The sequence below is a fragment of the Leucopleurus acutus genome, assembly GCF_964270905.1.
Source record: "Leucopleurus acutus genome assembly, chromosome: X".
In the NCBI taxonomy this organism is placed as follows: Eukaryota; Metazoa; Chordata; class Mammalia; order Artiodactyla; family Delphinidae; genus Leucopleurus; species Leucopleurus acutus.
The window spans coordinates 83,178,901-83,200,882 of NC_139148.1; the positions used below are offsets into that span (position 1 = coordinate 83,178,901).

The 21,982-nt window shown below is 40.6% G+C and overlaps 1 protein-coding gene across 6 annotated transcripts in view; it reads left to right on the forward strand.

Annotated features, from left to right (window-relative positions):
- The first annotated feature begins 18,139 nt into the window (after nt 1–18,139).
- Nucleotides 18,140–21,982, forward strand: part of DIAPH2 (diaphanous related formin 2) — an 889,270-nt gene continuing 885,427 nt past the window's right edge. For all 6 annotated transcript variants that reach the window (XM_082864620.1, XM_082864622.1, XM_082864621.1 and 3 more), the window contains exon 1: nt 18,140–18,443. In XM_082864620.1, the coding sequence (XP_082720746.1) occupies nt 18,309–18,443 (135 nt within the window). In that variant the 5' untranslated portion in view covers nt 18,140–18,308. The remainder of the gene's footprint in view (nt 18,444–21,982) is intronic.

Sequence of the window (21,982 nt, forward strand, 5' to 3'; positions counted from 1 at the left end):
CAGGAATGTACAGTGGAGAAAGGACAGCCTCTTCAATAAGTGGTGCTGGAAAAACTGGACAGGTACATGTAAAAGTATGAAATTAGAACACTCCCTAACACCATACACAAAAATAAATTCAAAATGGATTAAAGACCTAAATGTAAGGCCAGAAACTATCAAACTCTTAGAGGAAAATATAGGCAGAACACTCTATGACATAAATCACAGCAAGATCCTTTCTGACCCACCTCCTAGAGAAATGGAAATAAAAACAAAAATAAACAAATGGGATCTAATGAAACTTCAAAGCTTTTGCACATCAAAGGAAACCATAAACAAGAGCAAAAGACAACCCTCAGAATGGGAGAAAATATTTGCAAATGAAGCAACTGACAAAGGAGTAATCTCCAAAATTTACAAGCAGCTCAGGCAGCCCAATAACAAACAAAGAAACAACCCAATCCAAAAATGGGCAGAAGACCTAAATAGACATTTCTCCGAAGAAGATATACAGACTGCCAACAAACACATGAAAGAATGGTCAACATCATTTATCATTAGAGAAATGCAAATCAAAACTATAATGAGATATCATCTTACACTGGTCAGAATGGCCATCATCAAAAAATCTAGAAATAATAAATGCTGGAGAGGGTGTGGAGAAAAGGGAACACTCTTGCACTGCTGGTGGGAATGTAAATTGATACAGCCACTATGGAGAACAGCATGGAGGTTCCTTAAAAAACTACAAATAGAACTACCATATGACCCAGCAATCCCACTACTGGGCATATACCCTGAGAAAACCATAATTCAAAAAGAGTCATGTACCAAAATGTTCATTGCAGCTCTATTTACAATAACCAGGAGATGGAAACAACCTAAGTGTTCACTATCAGATGAATGTATAAAGAAGATGTGGCACATATATACAATGGAATATTACTCAGCCATAAAAAGAAACGAAATTGAGCTATTTGTAGTGAGGTGGATGGACCTAGAGTTTGTCATACAGAGTGAAGTAAGTCAGAAAGAGGAAAACAAATACCATATACTAACACATATATATGGAATCTAAGAAAAAAAAAAGGTCATAAAGAACCTAGGGGTAAGACGGGAATAAAGACACAGACCTACTAGAGAATGGACTTGAGGATATGGGGAGGGGGAATGGTAAGCTGTGACAAAGTGAGAGAGTGGCATGGACATATATACACTATGAAACATAAAACAGGTAGCTAGTGGGAAACAGCCACATATCACAGGGAGATCAGCTGGGTGGTTTGTGACCACCAAGAGGGATGGGATAGGGAGGGTGGGAGGGAGGAAGATGCAAGAGGGAAGAGATATGGGAACATATGTATATGTATAACTGATTCACTTTGTTATAAAGCAGAAACTAACACACCATTGTAAAGCAATTATCCTCCAATAAAGATGTTAAAATAAATAAATAAATAAATAAATAAAATCAATTGACCAGGGAATTCCCTGGCAGTTCAGTGGATGGGAATCAGTGCTTTCACTGCTGGGGGGACCAGGTTCGATCCCTGGTCAGGGAACTAAGATCCTGCAAGCCATGTGGCATGGCCAATAAGGAAAAATCAATTAACCATAAGTGATTGGTTTATTTCTGATTTATTTTTATAAGACTACTACACAGTCTTGAATACTATAGCTTTCTACTAAATTCTGAAATCAGGAAGTTGACAAAATCCAACACTGTCTAGCCACTTGTTTTTTTTTTTCTTTTTGGCTGAACCGTGGGGCCTATGGGATTTTAGTTCCTCTACCAGGGATTGAACGCCCACCCTTGGCAGTGAAAATGCAGAGTCCTAACTGCTGGACTGCCAGGGAATTCCCTCTCTAAACACTTCTATTCAACATTATTACTAGTGGTTTTAGCTTGTGCTACCCAGCATGAAAGAGAAATTAAATACATCCAGATTGCAAAGGATTAAGTAAAACTGTCTTTATATACAGAAGACATGATTGTTTATATTGAAAATTCAATAGAATTTACAAAAAAGCTACTAGAATTCATAAGTGAGTTTAGCCAAGTTGCAAGATATAAGACCAGTATATAAAAATCAATTGTATTTTTATATACTTGCAATGACCTATAGGAAGCTAAAATATTTAAAAGTACCATTTATAGTAGACCAAAAACTATAAAACATTTAGGAACAGATCTGACAAAAGAAGTGAAACCTTTAAACTGAAAACAGAAACCATTACTGAGAGAAATTTAAAAAGACCTAAATAAATGGAGAGAGATACCTTTTTCATGGATTGAAGGACTAAATTTTGGAAGGATGCCAATTCTTCCCAAATATATCTATAGAATCAATGCATTCCTACAAAGACCCAGAAGGCTTTTTAAAAAAAGAAATTTACAAGCTGATTCTAAAATTCATATATAAATGCAAGCAACTTTGAAAGAGAAGAGCAAAGTTAGAGGGTTAATGCTATCTAATTTCAAAATATATTATAGAACTACAGCAATCAAAACAATGTGGTATTGACCTAAGATAGACAAATAGATGAATAGAATATAAACGGTCCAGAAATAAACACACACATATATAGACAACTGATCTGTTACAAAGGTGCGAGAAAAGTACAAGGTGGATAGAAGATGGTTTTTCAACAAATGATAGTGGAACAATTGGATGTCCATGTACAAAAACAAAAATAAAACCAGAATTTCAATCCCTTGCATCATTACAAAATTTAACTCAGAGGATGGATCATAGATCTAAATGTAACATCTAAAACTATAAAATTTCTAGAAGAAAACATAGGAGAAAAATTTCGTGAATTTGGGTTATGCAAAGACGTTTTAGATATCATACCCAGTGTACAGTCAATAAAATAAAAATCAGTAAATTGTAATTTCATCAAAATTAAAACATCTGCTTTTCAAAAGACACTGTTAATAGAATGAGAAAACAAGCCACAGATTTGGAAGAAAATATTTGCAAAGCATATATCTGATATAAGACTCTTACTGAGAATACAAGAATGTCAAAACTCAGTACTGAGAAAACCATCAACCCAATTAAAAATAAATATTGGAGCAGATACTTCAGACATTTAGATAGCAAATAAACAGTGAAAGGATGCTCAATATTACTAGTCATGAGAGAAATACAAATTAAAGCCACGAGAAACCACCATGTATCTATCAGACTGGCTAAATTAAAAGACAATGGCATTAACAAGTAATGCCAAGGACACAGGACAACTGGAACTCTAATTCACTGCTGTTGGGAATGTAAAATTATACCATTTCCTTGGAAAACACTTCGGCAGTTTCTTTTTTCTTTTTTTTTAATCCAGTTTTATTGAGATATAATTGACATACAGTGCTGTATAAATTCATGGTATATAGCATGATGACTTGACTTACATACATCATGAAATCATTACCACTATAAGTTTAATGATCATCCATCATCTTGTACAGATATAAAATAAAAAGAGAAAAGTATCTTTTCCTTGTGATGCGAACTCTTAGGATTTATTCTCTTAACAACTTTTGTATATAACATACAGCAGTGTTAATTATATTAATCATGTTGTACATCTTTTTTTGGATATCTAAAGAAAATTTTTATTTGTGACACATTTTTAACAGCTCTACTGAGGCATCACTGATATAAAATAAATTGTCTATATCTAAAAGTACAGTTTGATACCTCTGACATATTCATATCCTCATGAAATCACCACCATGATCAAGATTATTAACACACACCTCAGGCCCAGAAGATTCCTAAGTCCCTCTCTAATCTGTCCCTGTTGCCCCTACAGTCTCCCTCCCCTGATGCCCAGGCAACCATTGATTCCTTTCTGTCATTTTAGATTATTTTGCATTCCCAAGAATACTATATAATGAAAATGAAATCATATACTATGCACTATTTTCTTTTTCACTTGGTATAATTATTTTGAGACGTATCTATTTTTTTTCATATCAATTGTTCATCCTCTTATTGCTCAGTCATTCTACTGTATGGATGCGCCCTAATCGTGGCAGTTTTTTAACAAGTTAGATATACAGCTACCATATGACCCAGCCAATTCCACACCTAGGTATTTTCTTGAAAGAAATGAAAGCCTATGTATATGTGAAGACATACTTGAATACACAAACTGTGGTATATCCATACAGTGGAATACTACTCAGCAATAAGAATCCAACAGCTTGGCTGAATCTCAAAATAAAGATGCCGAGTGAAATAAGCCAGAGGAAAAATGAGTATATACTATGATTGCATTTATACGAAACTGTATAAAAATGCAGGTTTTTTTTTTTTTCTGTCACAAATCTACAGTGACAGAAAGCAGATCATCATTTGCCTGGGGACAAGGTTGGAGTGTGAAGGAGGGCTACACAGGGGCAGGAGGAAACTCTTTTGGGCCGATGGATATGTTCATGTTCTTGACTGAGCTGATAATTGCACAAGGTTATATACATATGTCTTTTTAAAAGTATTTTATTGTGGTAAGAACATTTAACAGGAGATCTACCCTCTTAACAGATTTTCAAGTGTACAATACAGTATTATCTATAGGCATGACTTTGTACAGCAGATCTCTAGAGCCTATTCATCTTGCATAACTGAATTATATCTGTTGATTAGCAATTCCCCTTTTCCTCCCTGCCCTAACCCCTGGCAACCACCATTCTATTCTTCATGTCTATGAATTTGACTATTTTGGATACAAATTTTATCAACTCATACACTTTAATATGTGTAGTTTGTTGTCTGTCAATTACACCTCAATCAAGAGTTCAGGGGGGCTTCCCTGGTGGAGCAGTGGTTGAGAATCTGCCTGCCAGTGCAGGGGACACGGGTTCGAGCCCTGGTCTGGGAAGATCCCACATGCCACGGAGCAACTGGGCCCGTAAGCCACAACTACTGAGCCTGCGCGTCTGGAGCCTGTGCTCCGCAACAAGAGAGGCCGCGACAGTGAGAGGCCTGCGCACTGCAATGAAGAGTGGCCCCCGCTCGCCACAACTAGAGAAAGCCCTCGCACAGAAACAAAGACCCAACATGGCCAAAAATAATAAATAAATAAATAAAACTGAAAAATAAAAAAAATAGAATTTATTAAAAAAAGAGTCCAGGGAATTGCACATAACTGCGAGAAGTAATAATTGTAGTTAACAGTTAATGAGTACTTACTATGTGCCAAGTACTGCACTAAGCATTTTCTATGCATTAATTAATCTCATTCTGAAAGCAACCTATGATGGAAGTATTATTCTTAACCTCATTTTATTTATGAGGATACTAAGGCATAGTAAAGTTAAATTACTTGGCCAAGGTCATAATGCCTCATAAAATGTGGAGTAAACCATAATGTGTACTTCCTCTCATGATGATAGCTGAAATGTATTCAGCACTTCATGTAGCAGACCCTGAGTCAATCATTTGACATGCATTATCTCATTTCAGCCTCATCAGCACTATGAAGTTGGTACTGATTTACAGAGGAGGAAACTGGCACAGTGGAATGAAGCAACATGCTCCAAATTATATAGTAAGTAGTGGAGGAGCGGAGATTTGAACGAAGGATCTTCATCCATCAGGTGAATCCCAGGATAAAATAGGTTGAGAACTACTCTGTTAAGAAGTTGGATCTGTGGACCAACATGCAGATGGATCTGATACTTGCCTGATCAGACAGGTCACTCTTTGCCTGATGCTGAACACAGTCGTTTGTTGTGTGGATCCCTCACTGCTTTGGTCCACCTGTCTGAGTAGATACTCAGGTACTGACTACAGCTTGCATTACAGTGGAGCCTGCCAAGCCTTACTACCTGACTGACTGCCTCCTTGCCCTTCCCCACCACCCTGTACAGATAAATTGGTTCTCCCAGATCCTTGACCTTAAATACCTGGGTCTCTACCACTCATAGTTAGTTTCCTCTCCTTACAGAATTGTGTTACTGATAACCATAAAGCCTCCTAGCAGAGCATATCCAAGTTATGACAAAGACTAGGTCACAAACCATCTTACTCAGATTTAAATGTATCTCCTTTCTTATAGATCCATTGATTTCTGTTCACATTAGAAATTCCATGCACAGCTGAGAGCTGTTAATGTGGAATAAGATGGTTTCATAAGCCATACTCCCTGCTGAAATATCAAGGGCCTGGATTACAGTAATGTCTTGTTTCCTTCATGTGTGAACTCAGATAATTTTTGAATATAAATATATCCCATCTCCTTGATCCCATTGCCACCCCTGGAGCTGCTTGTTCTCTCTGGTAGTACAATGTTGAGTGTTAGGGGCATCAGAGTTTTCCTAAACTATCAGAAGCAACCAATTTGCCTCTTTTGCTCATCTACCACTGCTGTGCTTTGCTCTACTCCTGACAGCTCCTGCTGGTTTGGATTTGATCCTTTTCTTCTACCATTTACTCCTGACTCTGTTCTCAGCCTTCGTTCAACATTTGGTCTCTCATTCCATTCCATTTATTGCTATATTTTAAACATGCAGTTTAGCACTTTGAAAACATCTGAATGGAAGTGTTGTTCTTGGGATGGCAGTCGGAGAGGTACAATTCAGGATTCCCCCTCCTTCATTCAATTCCATCTCCCTTGCTGGTACCTTGTTGTTCTCTCTCCTCTGTCCTATAACCCTCCGGTTCATGATTTGTTTTCTTTTACCCCAGTGGTTCTCAAACTTGAGCATGCATCAGAATCACCTGGAGGGCTCGTTAAACACGAATTGCTGGATTACACCATACAGCTTCTGATCCAGTAGGTCTGGGTTGGTGCTTGAGAATTTTTAGTTCTAACAAGCTTCCAGGTGATGCTGATGCTGTTGCTCTGGGGACTATACTTTGAGAACCACTGTTTTAGATCAACACTGTTCATACAGATCACCGTTCTATCTCTATGGCTTGTCCACTAGGCCCTTTCTTGTGAACTGCCTTGATGTGCAAAGCTGGCAGGTGTGGCTAAGAATCCTGACCTCTGAGGCCCACATGGTAAACTCTCTGGATATGCCACCATCACCCAGAGGCAAGTCTTTAAATCAGAGCCCCTGATCTTGGGTTACTCTAAAGGTAGAAACTCACTGTGCTCTCTAGAGGTAAGAACTCAGAATCAAGATGTTAAGATTTATGTGCTAAAGCTTCTGAAACGTATTTCTAAAATGTAGCTTGCTGTCCAAATTAAGCTAGTTCAGCTTTCTAGAAGTAACTGAGAGGAAGAATAAATTTAGAAAATGAGGTGCAACCTACTCCTGAATAACCAAAAGGAATGTGGTCTCTCATATTCATACTCATTCTCTCTGTCATGATTAATTTGGATATGTTTGCATGTGTATACATTAACAGGACAAATTAAGGATTACCTATGTGTCTATCTATTTGTGTGCTTTGTGTATGTTTTTTAATATATAAAGATACATGTAGGCATTTTTTAACTTAATGTAATTTACATGATATAAACCTCTAGCACTTAGAGCAGGCTTCCAGCGCACAAATAAAATATGGCAGGCAGTCTCCTTTCTGATACATTCTGAGTACTGCTCCCCCTGGCTATTAGCTTCAACTTGACTCCTTGGATCTAGCCTCCACCTTACATAGCCCCTCTACCCTGTACCTGGTCACAAGCCAACTCCAGCAGAGACTTTCATGGAGCAGTGAGGGGGTTAGAACTACTACATCTGGCAGGAGGGGGAAGATAATGAACTAAGCTGAATAAAGGAGAGAAAGGAGGGAAGAGAGAAAAGAGAGGATTCAAGAGAGAAAGAAGCCAAAAGAGACGCATGTGTATGTCAAGAGTGAGCATTCTCTGAAGAAACTAGACTGTTTTTATTGTTTGGTTGATGAACTGTCTCTGAAAGCCATCTCAAGGGTGGAGTTCTGAGCAACATTAGCTTTATTTTAACGTGTGTATAGTCTTCCAAGTGGGTATTGTTTCCAAGAAGAAATCTGCTCATCAGTTTCCCAATTTCTGTATTTATTATCACCAAAGGCTTCATCCTTTCTGACTTTTCTGCTGGCTACCATCTCTTTAATGTCTGGCCTCTGTGTCATTGTACTTTCCTGGATCCCATCCTACCTGTCCGAATGTTTTTTTAGCATCCCACCATCCAATATCAAAAATGTTTTTTTCCCAGATTCCCAATCTGCATTCTAGTATCCTGCTATCACGACCCTCCCTGTCACTCAGTACTGAAATCAAAGAACCTACCAGGAGTAGTAAACTTTGTTAAGTGATATCCTTGGATGATTTCTTTCCCTCTGTCCACACTTAAAAATGAGCTTTCAACAAACTTCTTTCTTTGCTTCCCATAACCCTCTATACTCTCTTCCCTGGTTATCTTACCTACTGCCACATCTTCACCTAATAGTTATGTAAATGACTGTAAATCTTCATGTCTGTCTCCAAACCCTCTCAAAAACACCAGACCTAATGTCTAATGCCATTTCCTTCTGCAGGCACCTGAAATGTGGTTTCTTTCATACATAACTCAGTATTATATTTTCAAGTGTACTTCTCCTCCTAGATTCCTAATCTGCATTGCAATATTATCATTCTCCCTGTTATTCAGTATTGAAACCTCAGAATTATCTTCTACTTTTCCCATTCCCCCATTGCCTATAACAGGTCATCAAATCCTGGAACTATTACCTGTGAGATCTGTTCCCATCTTTCCATTCTCTTTTCTACTGCCCTAATTCATGGTCTTATTATCGTGAGACTATCATCGAAATATCTAACTAACTGCCCCTGGTCGCTTGAACCAGTCCAACACATCCATGCATCTCATATCCACCAAGCAATAAAGTTAAGCTATGGATGCCTCCAGGCTGTTTACTACTGATTCTCTTTTGTTTCTTAAGACACCTTCTCCCTACGATCCTGACTCTACCTTATAAACTCTTGGGTCTACAAGCCAAGTCTAATGGAGACTTTAGTCCTGTGCATTTTCTTTTAATTTTTTAAAATTTATTTTATTATATTTTTTATTTTTGATTGTGTTGGGTCTTCGTTGCTGCATGCGGGCTTTCTCTAGTTGTGGTGAGTGGGGGGCTACTCTTCATTGTAGTGCACAGGCTTCTCATTGCATTGGCTTCTCTTGTTGCAGAGTACAGGCTCTAGGCATGTGGGCTTCAGTAGTTGTGGCACGTGGGCTCAGTAGTTGTGGCGCGCGGGCTCTAGGGTGCACAGGCTTCAGTAGTTGTGGCGCGTGGGCTCAGTAGTTGTGGCACGCGGGCTCTAGGGTGCACAGGCTTCAGTAGTTGTGGCACACAGGCTCAGCAGCTGTGGCTCACGGGCCCTAGAGTGCAGGCTCAGTAGTTGTGGAGCACGGGCTTAGTTGCTCTGCGGCATGTGGGATCTTCCCGGACCAGGGATTGAACCAGTGTCCCCTGCATTGGCAGGTGGATTCTCAACCACTGTGCCACCAGGGAAGTCCCAGTCCTGTGCATTTTTACATTAATTAATTGACTGATTGATTGCCGCACCGGCTCTCAGTTCCCCGACCAGGGATAGAACCTGGGCCACAGCAGTGAAAACCTGGAATCCTAACCACTAGGCCACCAAGGAATTCCCTATTTATTTTTGACTCATTGGTTATTCTTAGCAGATTTTGCCTTGGCTCATCCTTCTAGCTCCTCCTTCTCTGGACTATCTTGGATACCTACATGATGTCAGCTTCCTATTGCTGGCACTCAGGTTGAGCTAACATACTTATTCCGCAATGAGAGAATGGCTTTTGAAAGTGGTATCCTAATATATCCCCCACCTCTAGTTTCTCATCTTACAACCATCCTACATACCAATGCCAGAGCATTTCCCTAAAACATAGGGTTACTTATGTGTTTTTCCTGTTCATATATCTCTCATGACTCTCCACAGCTTAAATAATAAATTTAGAGTTCAGGATGGCATTCCAAGACTTCCCACCTTGGTCTCATTGTGCTTTCCCAGCTTTATCTTCCACTATACAATTACAAAACCTACCCTCCAGCCCCATTAGATGACTTAGTCAGTTTACAATCTCAGCCCACATTTTCCTTTCTCTATGCTGTAGGTCATGCTGTTCCCTCTTTCTCAAATGCCCTTTTCTCTAATTTTCAACTTTTGGGATACTAGTTAAAGGTCCAGCTTTTCCATGAAACTTCCCCTATTCTCTTCCTCCTATATGCTTCTGTAACATTCTTTTGCAGTTAAATGTATACTTACTTGTCAGTTGCCTTGACTACATCCTAAGCCCGTTGAGATCATTCATAGTGTATGTCACTTATCCTTAGCACCATGCCCTAGATACAGTTACTACTCAATATGTGTTAATATATTATTTAATTAAAATTATATGTATAAGTTCTAATATACTAGCTAAAATAAAATCTAATTACTTTACAGTTTTAATAATCGAAAATAGTATAAAAGGGAAAAAAGCAATCTTTTAATAACAGTTATATATTATCACAGGGCTGTGCCTGTGATGGAAAAGATTTATTCTGTAGATTTAGGATCAAGCTTGGCCCTGTGTGTCTTTGAATTTGGCCACTATCAAAGCCAAGGCTTTGAGGCATTTTGATGGTGTAAAGCAACAACATGGTGAGGGATTAAAGGATGGAAATTCTGATGCAAATCAGGGTTGGTTCATAGAGTTTAGAGGCAGGTCTGCCCTTGTATAATGTCAGGGTGTGAGGTGAAGCTGCTAGTACTGATGAGACGGCAGCTCACATTAGCCTTTCTGTTTTGAAGGCAGCAGAAAGCCAATGATACAGGGCTACTTGAGAAAATAAATAAATACAATAAAAGTAGCAGCAAAATAGATATCCTAGAATCTAGTTTTCAATTAATCATCCAATGATGAAAAGTCTTTCCCAAAAATTTTCTTAAAAATTCATGTGCAAATCTCAAAGAAGACCTCCTGAATGAATCTGATGTACATTTTAGCTTCTAAAATGTTATAATGGAACACTTGAAAGTAAAGACCTATATATTCTCTGCTACTGTATTAGTTAAAACACAATTTAATGTAATTGGTTTCTGGGTTTCTCTGTTGAATTCATTTATGTAAACTTCTAAGAGTTATTCTGGTACATAATGTATACTTGATTAAGTATGGTGCTTGTGGTCATTTCCATAAAACATTAGGCCCTGGGTCAGAAATAAATTCTTCTGTTATATCACTGTATAGGAAAATCAAACCCCAGATCTCCTGGTTTTGCCAGGAAAGGAGGGGCAAGGTTGGTGTTTGTGTGAAAATGTCAACTCTTTGGAATTTTAAGTAGGTATATGTCACTGTGTGTATAACAGGGGAGGTGGCTTAAACAAGTGATCTGTATTTGCATCCAAGAAAAAAATAGGTAATAATGAACAAATAAAAACTGATGTGGAATGCTTGAACCTTGAAAGTATTATTCTCAGAGAAAGAAGCCAGTCACAAAACGCCATATATTGTATGACTCTATTTATGTGAAATGTCCAGAATAGGCAAATCTACAGAGACATAAAGTAAATTAGTGGTTGCCTTGGGCTGGGGGTTGAGGTGGGGGTCTGAGGAGTGGTTTGGGAGGACTGGGGAGGGAAGATGGCTAAGGAAGGGATCCTTTTTGGTGCAATGAAAAAATTCTAAAATTGATTGCAGTGATGGTTGTACAATTCTGGGAATATACTAAAAACCACTGAATTGTACATTTAAAAAGGTGAATTGTATGTTATGTGCATTATATCTCAATAAAGCTGTTAAAATTTATGTGGGAGAATATGTAAAACAAAAATAAACCTATTTCTAAGACTTGCCTAACTACTGATGCCCAGATATGAAAATGTTTTTATTGTTTACAGATGTCAAACATATATTCCTTAATTTTCATGTAGTTAATTATATTTTGAAAAGGTCAGAAAATAAACACAAACCACAAAGAAAAAGAGACAATCAATTTTATTTGCATAATTGTAGTCTCAATTTTGAACTATACTCATCTTCAAGAGACTGTTTATACTGATTTAAAAAAAACCTGAATTTCATTAAATAGATAGCATCCCTATAACCACCAATGTGTGCTTCTGTGATCCACATAATTTAGCAAGCAAACCGAACGTTTTTCTCTCACTGTTTATTACTACATTTATGTCCTAGTAACTTATAGATTGGACAATTGCCATTTATGATCTGTTAAGCCACTCTTGAAAAGCACTCTGGGGGCTTTGGTTAATGTAGAACAGGAAGTCTGTTCTTTGTTAGAAGCATATTTTCCAGATAAAATTCAAAGGGTTGCTTTTCAGCATACTGTATAAAACCATAGATAGCACGAATCTGGGAATTCTCAGTCTCTAGCAGTCTCAACATTTTCCCCAAAAGGAGACATTGGCACTATTATCTCTTAGACTGATTTTTGTTGGGCTATGTCTTAGCTACACCAAACCCTGTAATCATCACAACTCAACACATTAACCTTTACATCCAGGTAAGTGACCACTATTGGTCATTACTGTTTCCAGGCCTTTTCTTGTTGTCCACTTTTCTTCTACTGGGACCCATCCTGCTTCTACTCAGAGAGGATTTAAGGAGCAGTATTTCAGTAGTTTGGTGGCTTAGCATCCAGTGGGCCTATTGCTTCCGGTCCTACTTAGATCTCACAGACCAGTTGAAGTAACTGGGTCTCTTGGGTGCCATTTTTATTTGCCTGTCTCTGCCTTTTCTCGTGGACTTCACCTGACATGCCGATTCATTTACGCTTGGTGCGCTGCCTTGTTTAGCACTGTTTTTCCAGACCTCTTAAGGGATTGTTCATTTGTTTCTTAATCCCAAACCCCCTGACTGGATTCCTACTACGTACTGCTTGCTTCATTCTCTGCCTAGTGCCTGCCACCAGACTGGATTCTATTCTCTGCCTGCCTGACAGGACATCCATCGTTAGACTTCCAGAGTTTAGCTGTCTGCCTTCTTGCCTACTGTTACACAACCTTCTGCTTTACCAGCCTTTCCAGACTCTTTCTGTTGGTGACTACAGGAACCTTGTTAGCTTTCCTGTCCTGACCTAATGAGTCTCTTTAGTGTCTGGGTATCAGGCTCCTTGGTCTGGCTCTGCCTGCCAACGACAAGTACCTGTTAAGATACTATCTCCCAGTTTACTACTAGGTTTTTATTGCCTTGGGCCAACGTTTTAGTAATTCTTGTTTACTTTTTCATTCACTTTGTTTCCTGTATGTAATCTGTGGAGAGGAACAGTGTGTTCCTTTAAACATCTCTTGGATTCGTTCCTTTCTCTTTATTTCCTCTGGGGCTACTCTAGCTCCGATCCTCATGACTTTATCCAGCAGGACTCTATCTAGTTTTAGCTAGAGCTCAGCACTGGTGCCTCAAAGGGTCGCCTCAGAGGATAAGAGAGAAGCCAAGCGGTCATGAGGACCGCAATCTCCATTCCCACAGTAACTTCAAACAGGTCAGCTAGATTTGTATCTGTTGTACATACTGAGCTTCTGTAAAGGTTTTGTTTGGGGGAAAAAAATTCTGCACTGAGAGAAAAATAAGTTGGAGAATCAGTGTCCAGTTATTCTGCATACCACTGCCAGACCAGCTCCTTAAAATATTCCTTTATTTTATAACATTCCTGCTAAATATCCTTATCAGTCACTACTATTATGTCTTATATTTAAATCTGTTTACATACTGGGCAAACGCTATGGGGAGAACCATGTTTCCTACTATTATTCAACATCTATGTTCTCACCATTCTACTCAAGCCCCACTGGCCCCTCTACATTATTGGTCAGTATTGTTTCCAGGCCATTCCATATGTTGTCTTTTCCTTACTTCCTTTCTTTGCTTTGGCTATTCAAGTATGATTTCTGCTTCAGCCCTTGGCAGTTCAAGTTCTCCTTGAAAACTTCTTCTCTTCTAGGCCTGACAAATCTCACCCCTTCACCACATTATCCTGAATTTTGGGTCAGGACCTCCGAATTAGGCAGCCAATTTGCTCTTACTGTTCCACACGTTCGTTTCCTTGTTTGTTTTCTCAAGCAGATTTTATACCTTTGATGGCAAAGAATTTATATTTTACACTCTGTTCCATTACAAGGGTTTGTGTACCACAAATAGCACATTAGTGATTGGTAAATAGGAGAATGGTGTCATTAAAATTAGGTGGAAGGCCAGCTGGTTCACGTGTGAAGTGTTTTAGCACTTTAAGTTTTGACGTGATCAGGAGCCAGCTTTCTCACAATTAAAGAGAAGCCTTCACAATATGAAGACTTTCAGAAAAAAAGAAGAATCCTGCACAAAACTGCCCCTTTTTTGTGACTGGTTTAGTGATTTCAACAACCTCTAAATTTCCCATCACATTAAACTAGCTGGTGAAGCTGTGAGTACTGATAATGAAGCTGTGAAGACCTTTCACTGTGTGATTCTAAAAAGTTGGTTACTCCTCAGTTAGATTTTTAATTCTGATGAAAATGGCATCTATTAAAAGTAAATGCCCTTGAGGATTCACGTTGGGGAAAGAGGAAGCGTGAAGGCTACCAAGCATTGATGGCTGTGATGCTGGGTGCAGATGCCAGTGGAGATTCAACCTCCTGAGTGTTTTTATTAGGATGGTTATTGTTTACATTAGTGCTCTGATTACAAATTTGCATTGGGTTTAAGTGACCTTCCCTAACCACGTTTTCCCCAGAAGCCCTGTTATTTTTAGTGTGCAGTTTTGCAGAACAGGAGATTCTTCAGGAAGACATGTATGCCTTTAGCGCAGAACATCTGGTACTTTTTTATTCGCACGACATCTAGTTTGGTGTTGCCCATGTAGTATGTGCTTAATAAATACTTGTTTATTCTCAGGCAACCTTTAATTCATAAATATTTTTCCATAACCTTGGAGGTGTTTATTTCTTACTTTTGTCTAATCCATGCTGGCTTTAATTTCTCTATTAATGGCCCAGATTATTTAGAGGAGAACACGTAGCAGAAGGGAGACACAGAAAGCCAGGATGAATTGGGACTAACATACGCACACTAATGTGTATAAAATAGATAAATAATGAAAACCTGCTGTATAGCACAGGGAACTCTGCTCCACTTAGCTGTACAGTAGAAACTAGCACAACATAGTAAAACAACTCTACCCCAATTGAAAAAATAAAAAGAAACCTCTGGGGTAATGGATGGCTCTAAGATCAGTTTGAAGAAAGAGCCTAGCAGCCTTTTATCTTTCTTTTTTCCCAGGGCTGGCTTTTAATGTTAACCGGGTGCTAAACTCATGAGAGGCCAGAGGGAGAGACTACAAGGTCAGCGGGTCTAACACACACTTTTGAAATCCCAACTGATGGTAGTAGCCTTCTTCTTTCTGCAGCATCAGAGAAAAGATGTCTCTCCATCCACCGGCCTATTTGTGTGTCCCAGGAAGGTAAAAATAAAGAAATGTAGTGGGATCAGCCCTAGGACTGCACTTGGTGAGGTGCCTGGTTCATAATCAGTGGACAAAGTGTCCTTGCAGGGGACCAGTGGCTCCTTTTGTGTGTTAGCTTCCAAGAGAGGCCCTGGTATTTGAAGGAAGGGGGTTGGTTTGTTTGTTTGTAATGACTGTTTACATTAACTGGAACAAAATGCTGAAAAGGAAACAGCCAGAATTAAGATGGGGCTGAGATAACCACAATAAAGTCAAATGTAAGCCATCTCAGGGACAAACTTTCTCACTTTTTGCAGTACAGATTATGCATCTTTTACATGTACCTCTCATTCGACTTCAAATGTAGCTTCACCTGGCCTGAGGATGGTGAAACCCAGCCTTACACTCAAAATAATGTTGATCCATTTTCAAATATTCACACACTCAAAACAGAAGTCACTTGTATTACAACGCCTTCACTGCTTTTAAAACCAGACCAATGAGATCTACAAGTGGGGACCTTCATGATCTGGAAGCTGCTCATCTGTTCTGCTTCTCTTGCCAAGAGCAGCCCCTATCTGTCACCTCCAATTTCTTAACCACAGAGTCTCTGCACATGCTATGGTCATTTCCTTTGCCTGGGATGCTCTTCACTCTCCTTTTTTGCCTTGTAATTGCTCAATACTTTTTTGTTTAATATCCTTCCCGATAGCCAGAAAGTTCCACAAGAGCAAGCCACATCCGTCTGGTTCACCACTGGACCCTCAATGCCTAGCAGGGTATCAAACACTTAGTAGGCTGTCAACAAATACTTAGTGTCTTCAGTCAGACCCTTAAGGCTCAGCTCAAACATCATCCTCTTTGGTAAGGTGTCCCAGAGTCTCTGGCACTCCGGTGGTGACGCCCCTCATGTGCTCCGTGGGCTCCCTGTTCCTATGTGTTGCAATGAAGCACAGTCATTAACAACTGGCCTCTCCCAGTAGACTAGGAGGTTCTAAAGGGCAGGACTGTGAGCTTCATCCTCCTAACCCACAGCACTCTGGATATCACTTGGTATACTCTAAGGAGCTCAATAAAGATCTACTGGGCAGATTATTAAGCAACATTTGAGCTTGGGGGTTACTCAGCTATGGCTCACACCCACATCTCTCAAACAGGAGTTACGTGAAAGCAGTGGATAACCAGGTCACATCTTACTGCAGCAACCACTTCTATGCCATTTTTCAGGAGGGGGGGGCATTTAAGTAATTCAAATCACACGTGAGAGTGTGTGTGTGTGTGTGTGTGTGTGTGTGTGTGTGTGTAGTGAGTTAAATTCAGAATATACATCAAATTTTAAGTCAAACAGAAACTTCAACAAAGCAAATTTACCTTAGGGCTCCTTGCCCATCCTGTCTGGGAGCATGTATTCCCTCTTCTCTGCTGTCCTTGGGTAGTTTACCATCTGCATGATTAAAAAGAAAGTTAATGACAATGGCAAAGCCAGGATTAAGACCGCTTTCAGATGTCTAACATTCTTTTTATTCTACTTTCCAAGTTAATTGCCTCATCACAATCACACCTACAGCATGGTCAAATTTATCCTAATGCACTCTCAAAAAATATGTTCATAAACATATTAGCTTCGGCATAGCAGAAGTTAGGTTGAAGGGGAGAAGGGCAAAAGGGTCATAGCCTGAAGATACCTGAATAACAGGCACATGAGCATGTTTATAGACCTGGTATCTAAATTTACATTTCAGGTAGCTTCTCTAGATTGTATGATGGTGGTTCATTCAAGTTCTGCCCGGCCCCGCTAATGTTCTCAATGTGAACTTTATTTTTAAAGCGGCGTGGGCCTCTTCCTGACAACTGCAGGAGGAAAGATTACGAATACCAGCGGTGCCCTGTTGCTGCCGCTGCACCAAATCACCTAGCATTTGTCTAGAGATTTACATTTTTAACAAAGCTTTGACACACATGATCTTATTCGCTCCCCACAACAACTATAAACCTAAAGTAGCTCAGGAAACTGAAAATAGCACTCAATCCAATTGTTAGCTCTCCATAGGTGCTTTGGCTAAAGAGCCTTACACCTCCTTGGGATTAAGCAGTGGGCGCCTGCTGCTTCTACTACCTGGCAGCCTGGGAATAAAGGAACGACTGTATTTCTTTGGTGGCAACGCAATCATGGCAACAGAAAGCACCCACTCCTTACACTTTCACCCGTACAGTCTGTCTAGGCAATTAATCAGCGCTCCCCTTGGGGGTTTTCCTACAGGATGCTAGTTGCCTTGCCAATCAACCCCTCCCACGGAGTGGAGCACAACCACAACCCCAGCGAGGCCTCGGCCAGCCGGGAAAGGTGCTCTGGCCTACACGAGTGGAAGCGGAGACTCAGGTAAAACTCACACGTGAATCCTGCCGGGCCTCAATGTCCCCATCTGTAAAATGGGCTACACCTCCTCTCTCTTGGCTAGTTCCCTCCCATTTCACGCTAGGCCCCTAGGAAGGGAAATCAGTGCTTAACCGCAGCTTAAAGTCCTTTAGTTTGGCAGCTGTCGCCGTGCCGGGCATGCTCAGTAGCCCGGCCGGCTCGGCAGCAGGAGTAGGAAGCAGCTTTCCGCGCCCGGGCGGCGGACTGCGGGCACTTTGATGAATCACGTGTGCGGAGGCCCTCTTAAAGAGATAGGCACCTACTTTCCCTCCACCCTAAACACCACCCTGAGGGCGGCGGCGGCGGCGACCGTGGTAATTGCAGCCGCTCGGGGGCAGGGCTTGCCCCAGCGCAGAGTAGTGGCAACGGCTTGTCGCGTCGGGAGCCCCGGGGACGTGAACTCGGCAGACCCACTCTCTCTCCCTCCCAGGAGGAGGTGCTGCCAAATCCACGCGGGGCAGCGGGACCGCCCCGAGGGGCTTCCTCAGTGGAGGAGAGGTGGGGTTCCAGGGCACAGGTGACAGGGCCGGAGAAAGATGGAGCAGCCCGGGGCGGCGGCGGCGTCGGGCGCCGGAGGCTGCGGCGAGGAACCCGGTGGGGGCCGAAGCAACAAGCGGAGCGCGGGGAACCGGGCCGCCAACGAAGAGGAAACGAAAAACAAACCTAAATTGGTGAGTGCTCCCGCAGCCCCCGCCGGCCTTGGGGACAGCGAGAGCCCCGGGATCCTCCTGCCGTTGAACACGGGGGGACCCGGGGCCCCCTCCCAAGGGTGACCGCGACCTCGCTGTACAACTCCGGGAGCCGCTAAAGCAGCGGCCACGCCGAGGCGCGGAGACGGCGTGGGGGCGGAAGAGCACCCCCTTCTCCACTTAACCCCTTTCTCCCTCTTGGCAGCCCGGGAGGCGGTGCGGGAAGGAGAAAGGCCCCACCCCAACTTGGGGAGACCCCGAGTACCGGGTAGGGGCTGTTGTTTGTCTAACTTGTGGGCGCGAACGTTCTTTGCGCGATTCCATTCCCCTCCCACCCTTGTCAGTTGCTGGGTTTTTGCCTCTTAAAGCTTAGGGTTCGGGCAGGGGAACCTAGCTCTTTTTTTCAGTCCCACTACTTGGGAGCCCACCCACAGACTTACAGAAAAACCCCAAAACAACCAATTAACCAACCGAACAAAAAAATTCCCAAAACAACAACAAAAAACACACAACGTAGGCCCCCAGTCTTTCTACTTGACCAGATATCTAAGGAAGAGGCGCCTACATGATTTTTCCCCCTTGCCTCTCCATGTGCTCTTCCAAGAAACATTTCTTTGGAAGAGTGGGGGGAGCGTGGGAGTTAGAGGCTGGCTGAGGTACCACCAACTGTCGTGTGTGTAATCGTCAGAGTCGTCCAGTACTTCCAGTTAGTTGATTAAGAACGCTCAAAAGCAGTAGGCAGACCGCACAAATCTCCCCGTCCTGAGAGTGTGTGCCCCAGTGGGGAGCAGTCCATTTCCTGCCCCTGACTTCATGTGCAGAGGAATGAAATCTATGGGGCCTGGTATTAGATTGAGAAATACTGGAGTGTCTTCAACTCATCAGTTAAAACGGTTCCTCTTTTTTTTTTTTCTCCTTCAGCTTATAGGAAAATGGTTTAATAATAGTGAAACTTAAAAACAGGTTAAATTCTTACAGTATATTGGCCAAAGACTATTTTTGCCAACACTGTCAAATATTAGGCAGACGTTTATCAATAAACTTTCTAATTTGGGTGGCAGAGGGGATATGGTTTTCTAGCACAAATTCAGCAAATACTCTGTCTGAAGTTTCTTCGTTTAGGTCTGGAGCACAAGCCCCATGTTGCATATCTAGTTTTCTGTTTTAACCAGCAACTTGATTATAATAAGGAAGGAGGCAGTGACGTATAACTATAGCCTTTTCTTAGGGTATCTGGCCATTTGGTATGTACCTGTTGTGCTTCTCTCCCTTGCCTGCTGTTTGCCTTTCAATTATGAACTGTCCAGATTGGAAAACAGTGACCGAAGTGTTATCGTTACAGGAAATATGTAGCCTTCCATTATGTGGAAAGGGACCTAGTGGGGTAGAATAAAACAACCAGTCTAAAGTCTCATCAATTCCACCCTAACTTGAGGCAAAGTAAGAATTACTTGATGTGTCCTCATATTCCCCCCCTCCCAAGTATTTACAAGTGAAGGAACTGAGTCACAAGCTCTTTGTGAATTGTCTATACTGGCAGGGGGTTAATGGGATTAATGGGTGCCCCTGTTATAAAACTTAGAAAAGTTTTGCGAGTGTATTACCAAAGTTTAATGTGTTTAAAAATCCTGATGTTGAAATTTTATCAGTTTGCGGTAAAAGAGTGACCATGTTTCTTTCTTTCTTTTTTCTTTTTGGATCCAGTACAAAACTGGTTTAAACAGTGATTAAAAGTTTAAGCAAAAGTAAAAGCGAACTGATAGTTTCCACAAAGAGTTTGGTACATCTAGCAAGAGCCTTCCACTTTTAGGATGTGTGAGCTCAAGAAAAAGCACTTATCTCTGTCTGTTAGTAATAACACCTTGATTTTATTCTTCCCATCCTTTTGGTCATTTGTCCTGTTTCATCTTTTATGCTTTGACAAGGTAACTAGAAAGTTATGAGATGGTATCACCTTCAGTTCCTAGCTAACACTATTTGGTGTTGAGTATAGCTTGATATAGTAGAACAAGTATTTGAATCCAAGAGTTTGTGAATATCAATGGGAAATTGCTTTTGTACTCAAAATAATTTTTGAGCCTTACATGATTTTACAAGCAGATATGTCAGAGTTTATAAACATAAATTTAGGAAGACATTTCAGCACATTTTAAGGCAAGAAAGTTGACCAAATAATAAGACTTGGAAAACTTTTAAAGTAAATGGCTTACTCCTTATTTTGAGTTGTCTTATTGAAGTGCTCAACATGTTCTAAGGCCATGTAGAGAGGAGTTCATCTGGGATTCTTAATAAATATTGCTGGTAAAATAAAGCTTTACCTAGACTAAATTTTATTATTTTGAGTATTATGTTGTTAACCACTGTAGTAGTCCTTAATTGTGTTTGTGTGTGTGTGTAAAGGAGTTGTGGGGGATTGTAAAAGAGAGCCATATGGTAGTAGAAATTATTTGTGTAGGTGATTATGGGGGATAAGGGTTCTTAAACTGAAGTCATATGAAAAAATTTGAGTGTATGTAGGTACATTCAGTTTTCTGGGCCTCATAGTTTTCATCAGTTTCTCAAAGGCATATGTCTCCTATAGAAGAATAAGAACTTTTGGGTTACCAGAGAGAGAGTAAAGGAAATGCCAGTTGATTCCACTTGAAGAGACTGGGGAGAGGAGGAGGTCACCGACAAGGGAGAAGGGAAATAACACTGACCACACGAGTGGTAGATATTGAAGATAGTGCGTCTGGGAGTAAGCGGTTAATTACACACACCTACATAGTATTAGCTAAAATGAAAGTTTTTACTGCATACAAAATTTAAATTGATAGCTATGGTATAGTGGATGCGTACAGTATAAGGCTTGTGATTCAGTTGTTTTCATTTAGTTTCTCATTGTTCTGGGAAACTGGAGAAGGAAGGCATGTTTTCTATAGAGAGGAACTACTTTCATTTATATCCTCAACCTTTTGATGGGTATTAGAATTTTTTCAGAGTGACATTTCAGGACTCTTAACGACTTCTGCTTGAGATTAATTAAATCAATTTGACAAAGCTTACTTCCATTTTCTTCATCTGTGCATCCTCATAATGACCCTTTTATTTTGGTTCTTTTTAATGAAGGCAACCTTGTTTTGGACTCATCACAGTTTGGATAATGCCTTAGTAGTAGAGCTTTGTAGTTTATGTAACTATCTGGTTAGGCCCAGATTGTAGCATGGCATCAAACAGCATGAATCTTAATTAGTAATTTGATGTCAACCATGGAATGTATTTTGTCAACTCAAGTAGTACAGAGAGCTCTAGAAGTGTCATGAAGGGGACATCCTAAATCCCACGTTTTTAAGGCAGTGACTTAACCATTAATAGAGGCTAGTGTTAAGGTAGAACCAGCAGTCCTCACACACATACCATGGTGTAGAGTGGCTTAACATTCTTCGATGTTTTTGCATTTTGACTTTGTGTTTCTGTATAATTCCTGAAGGCTTTGGTTGTTTAGATAGTAGAGTCACATTAGTAACTTGAAATAACAGAAG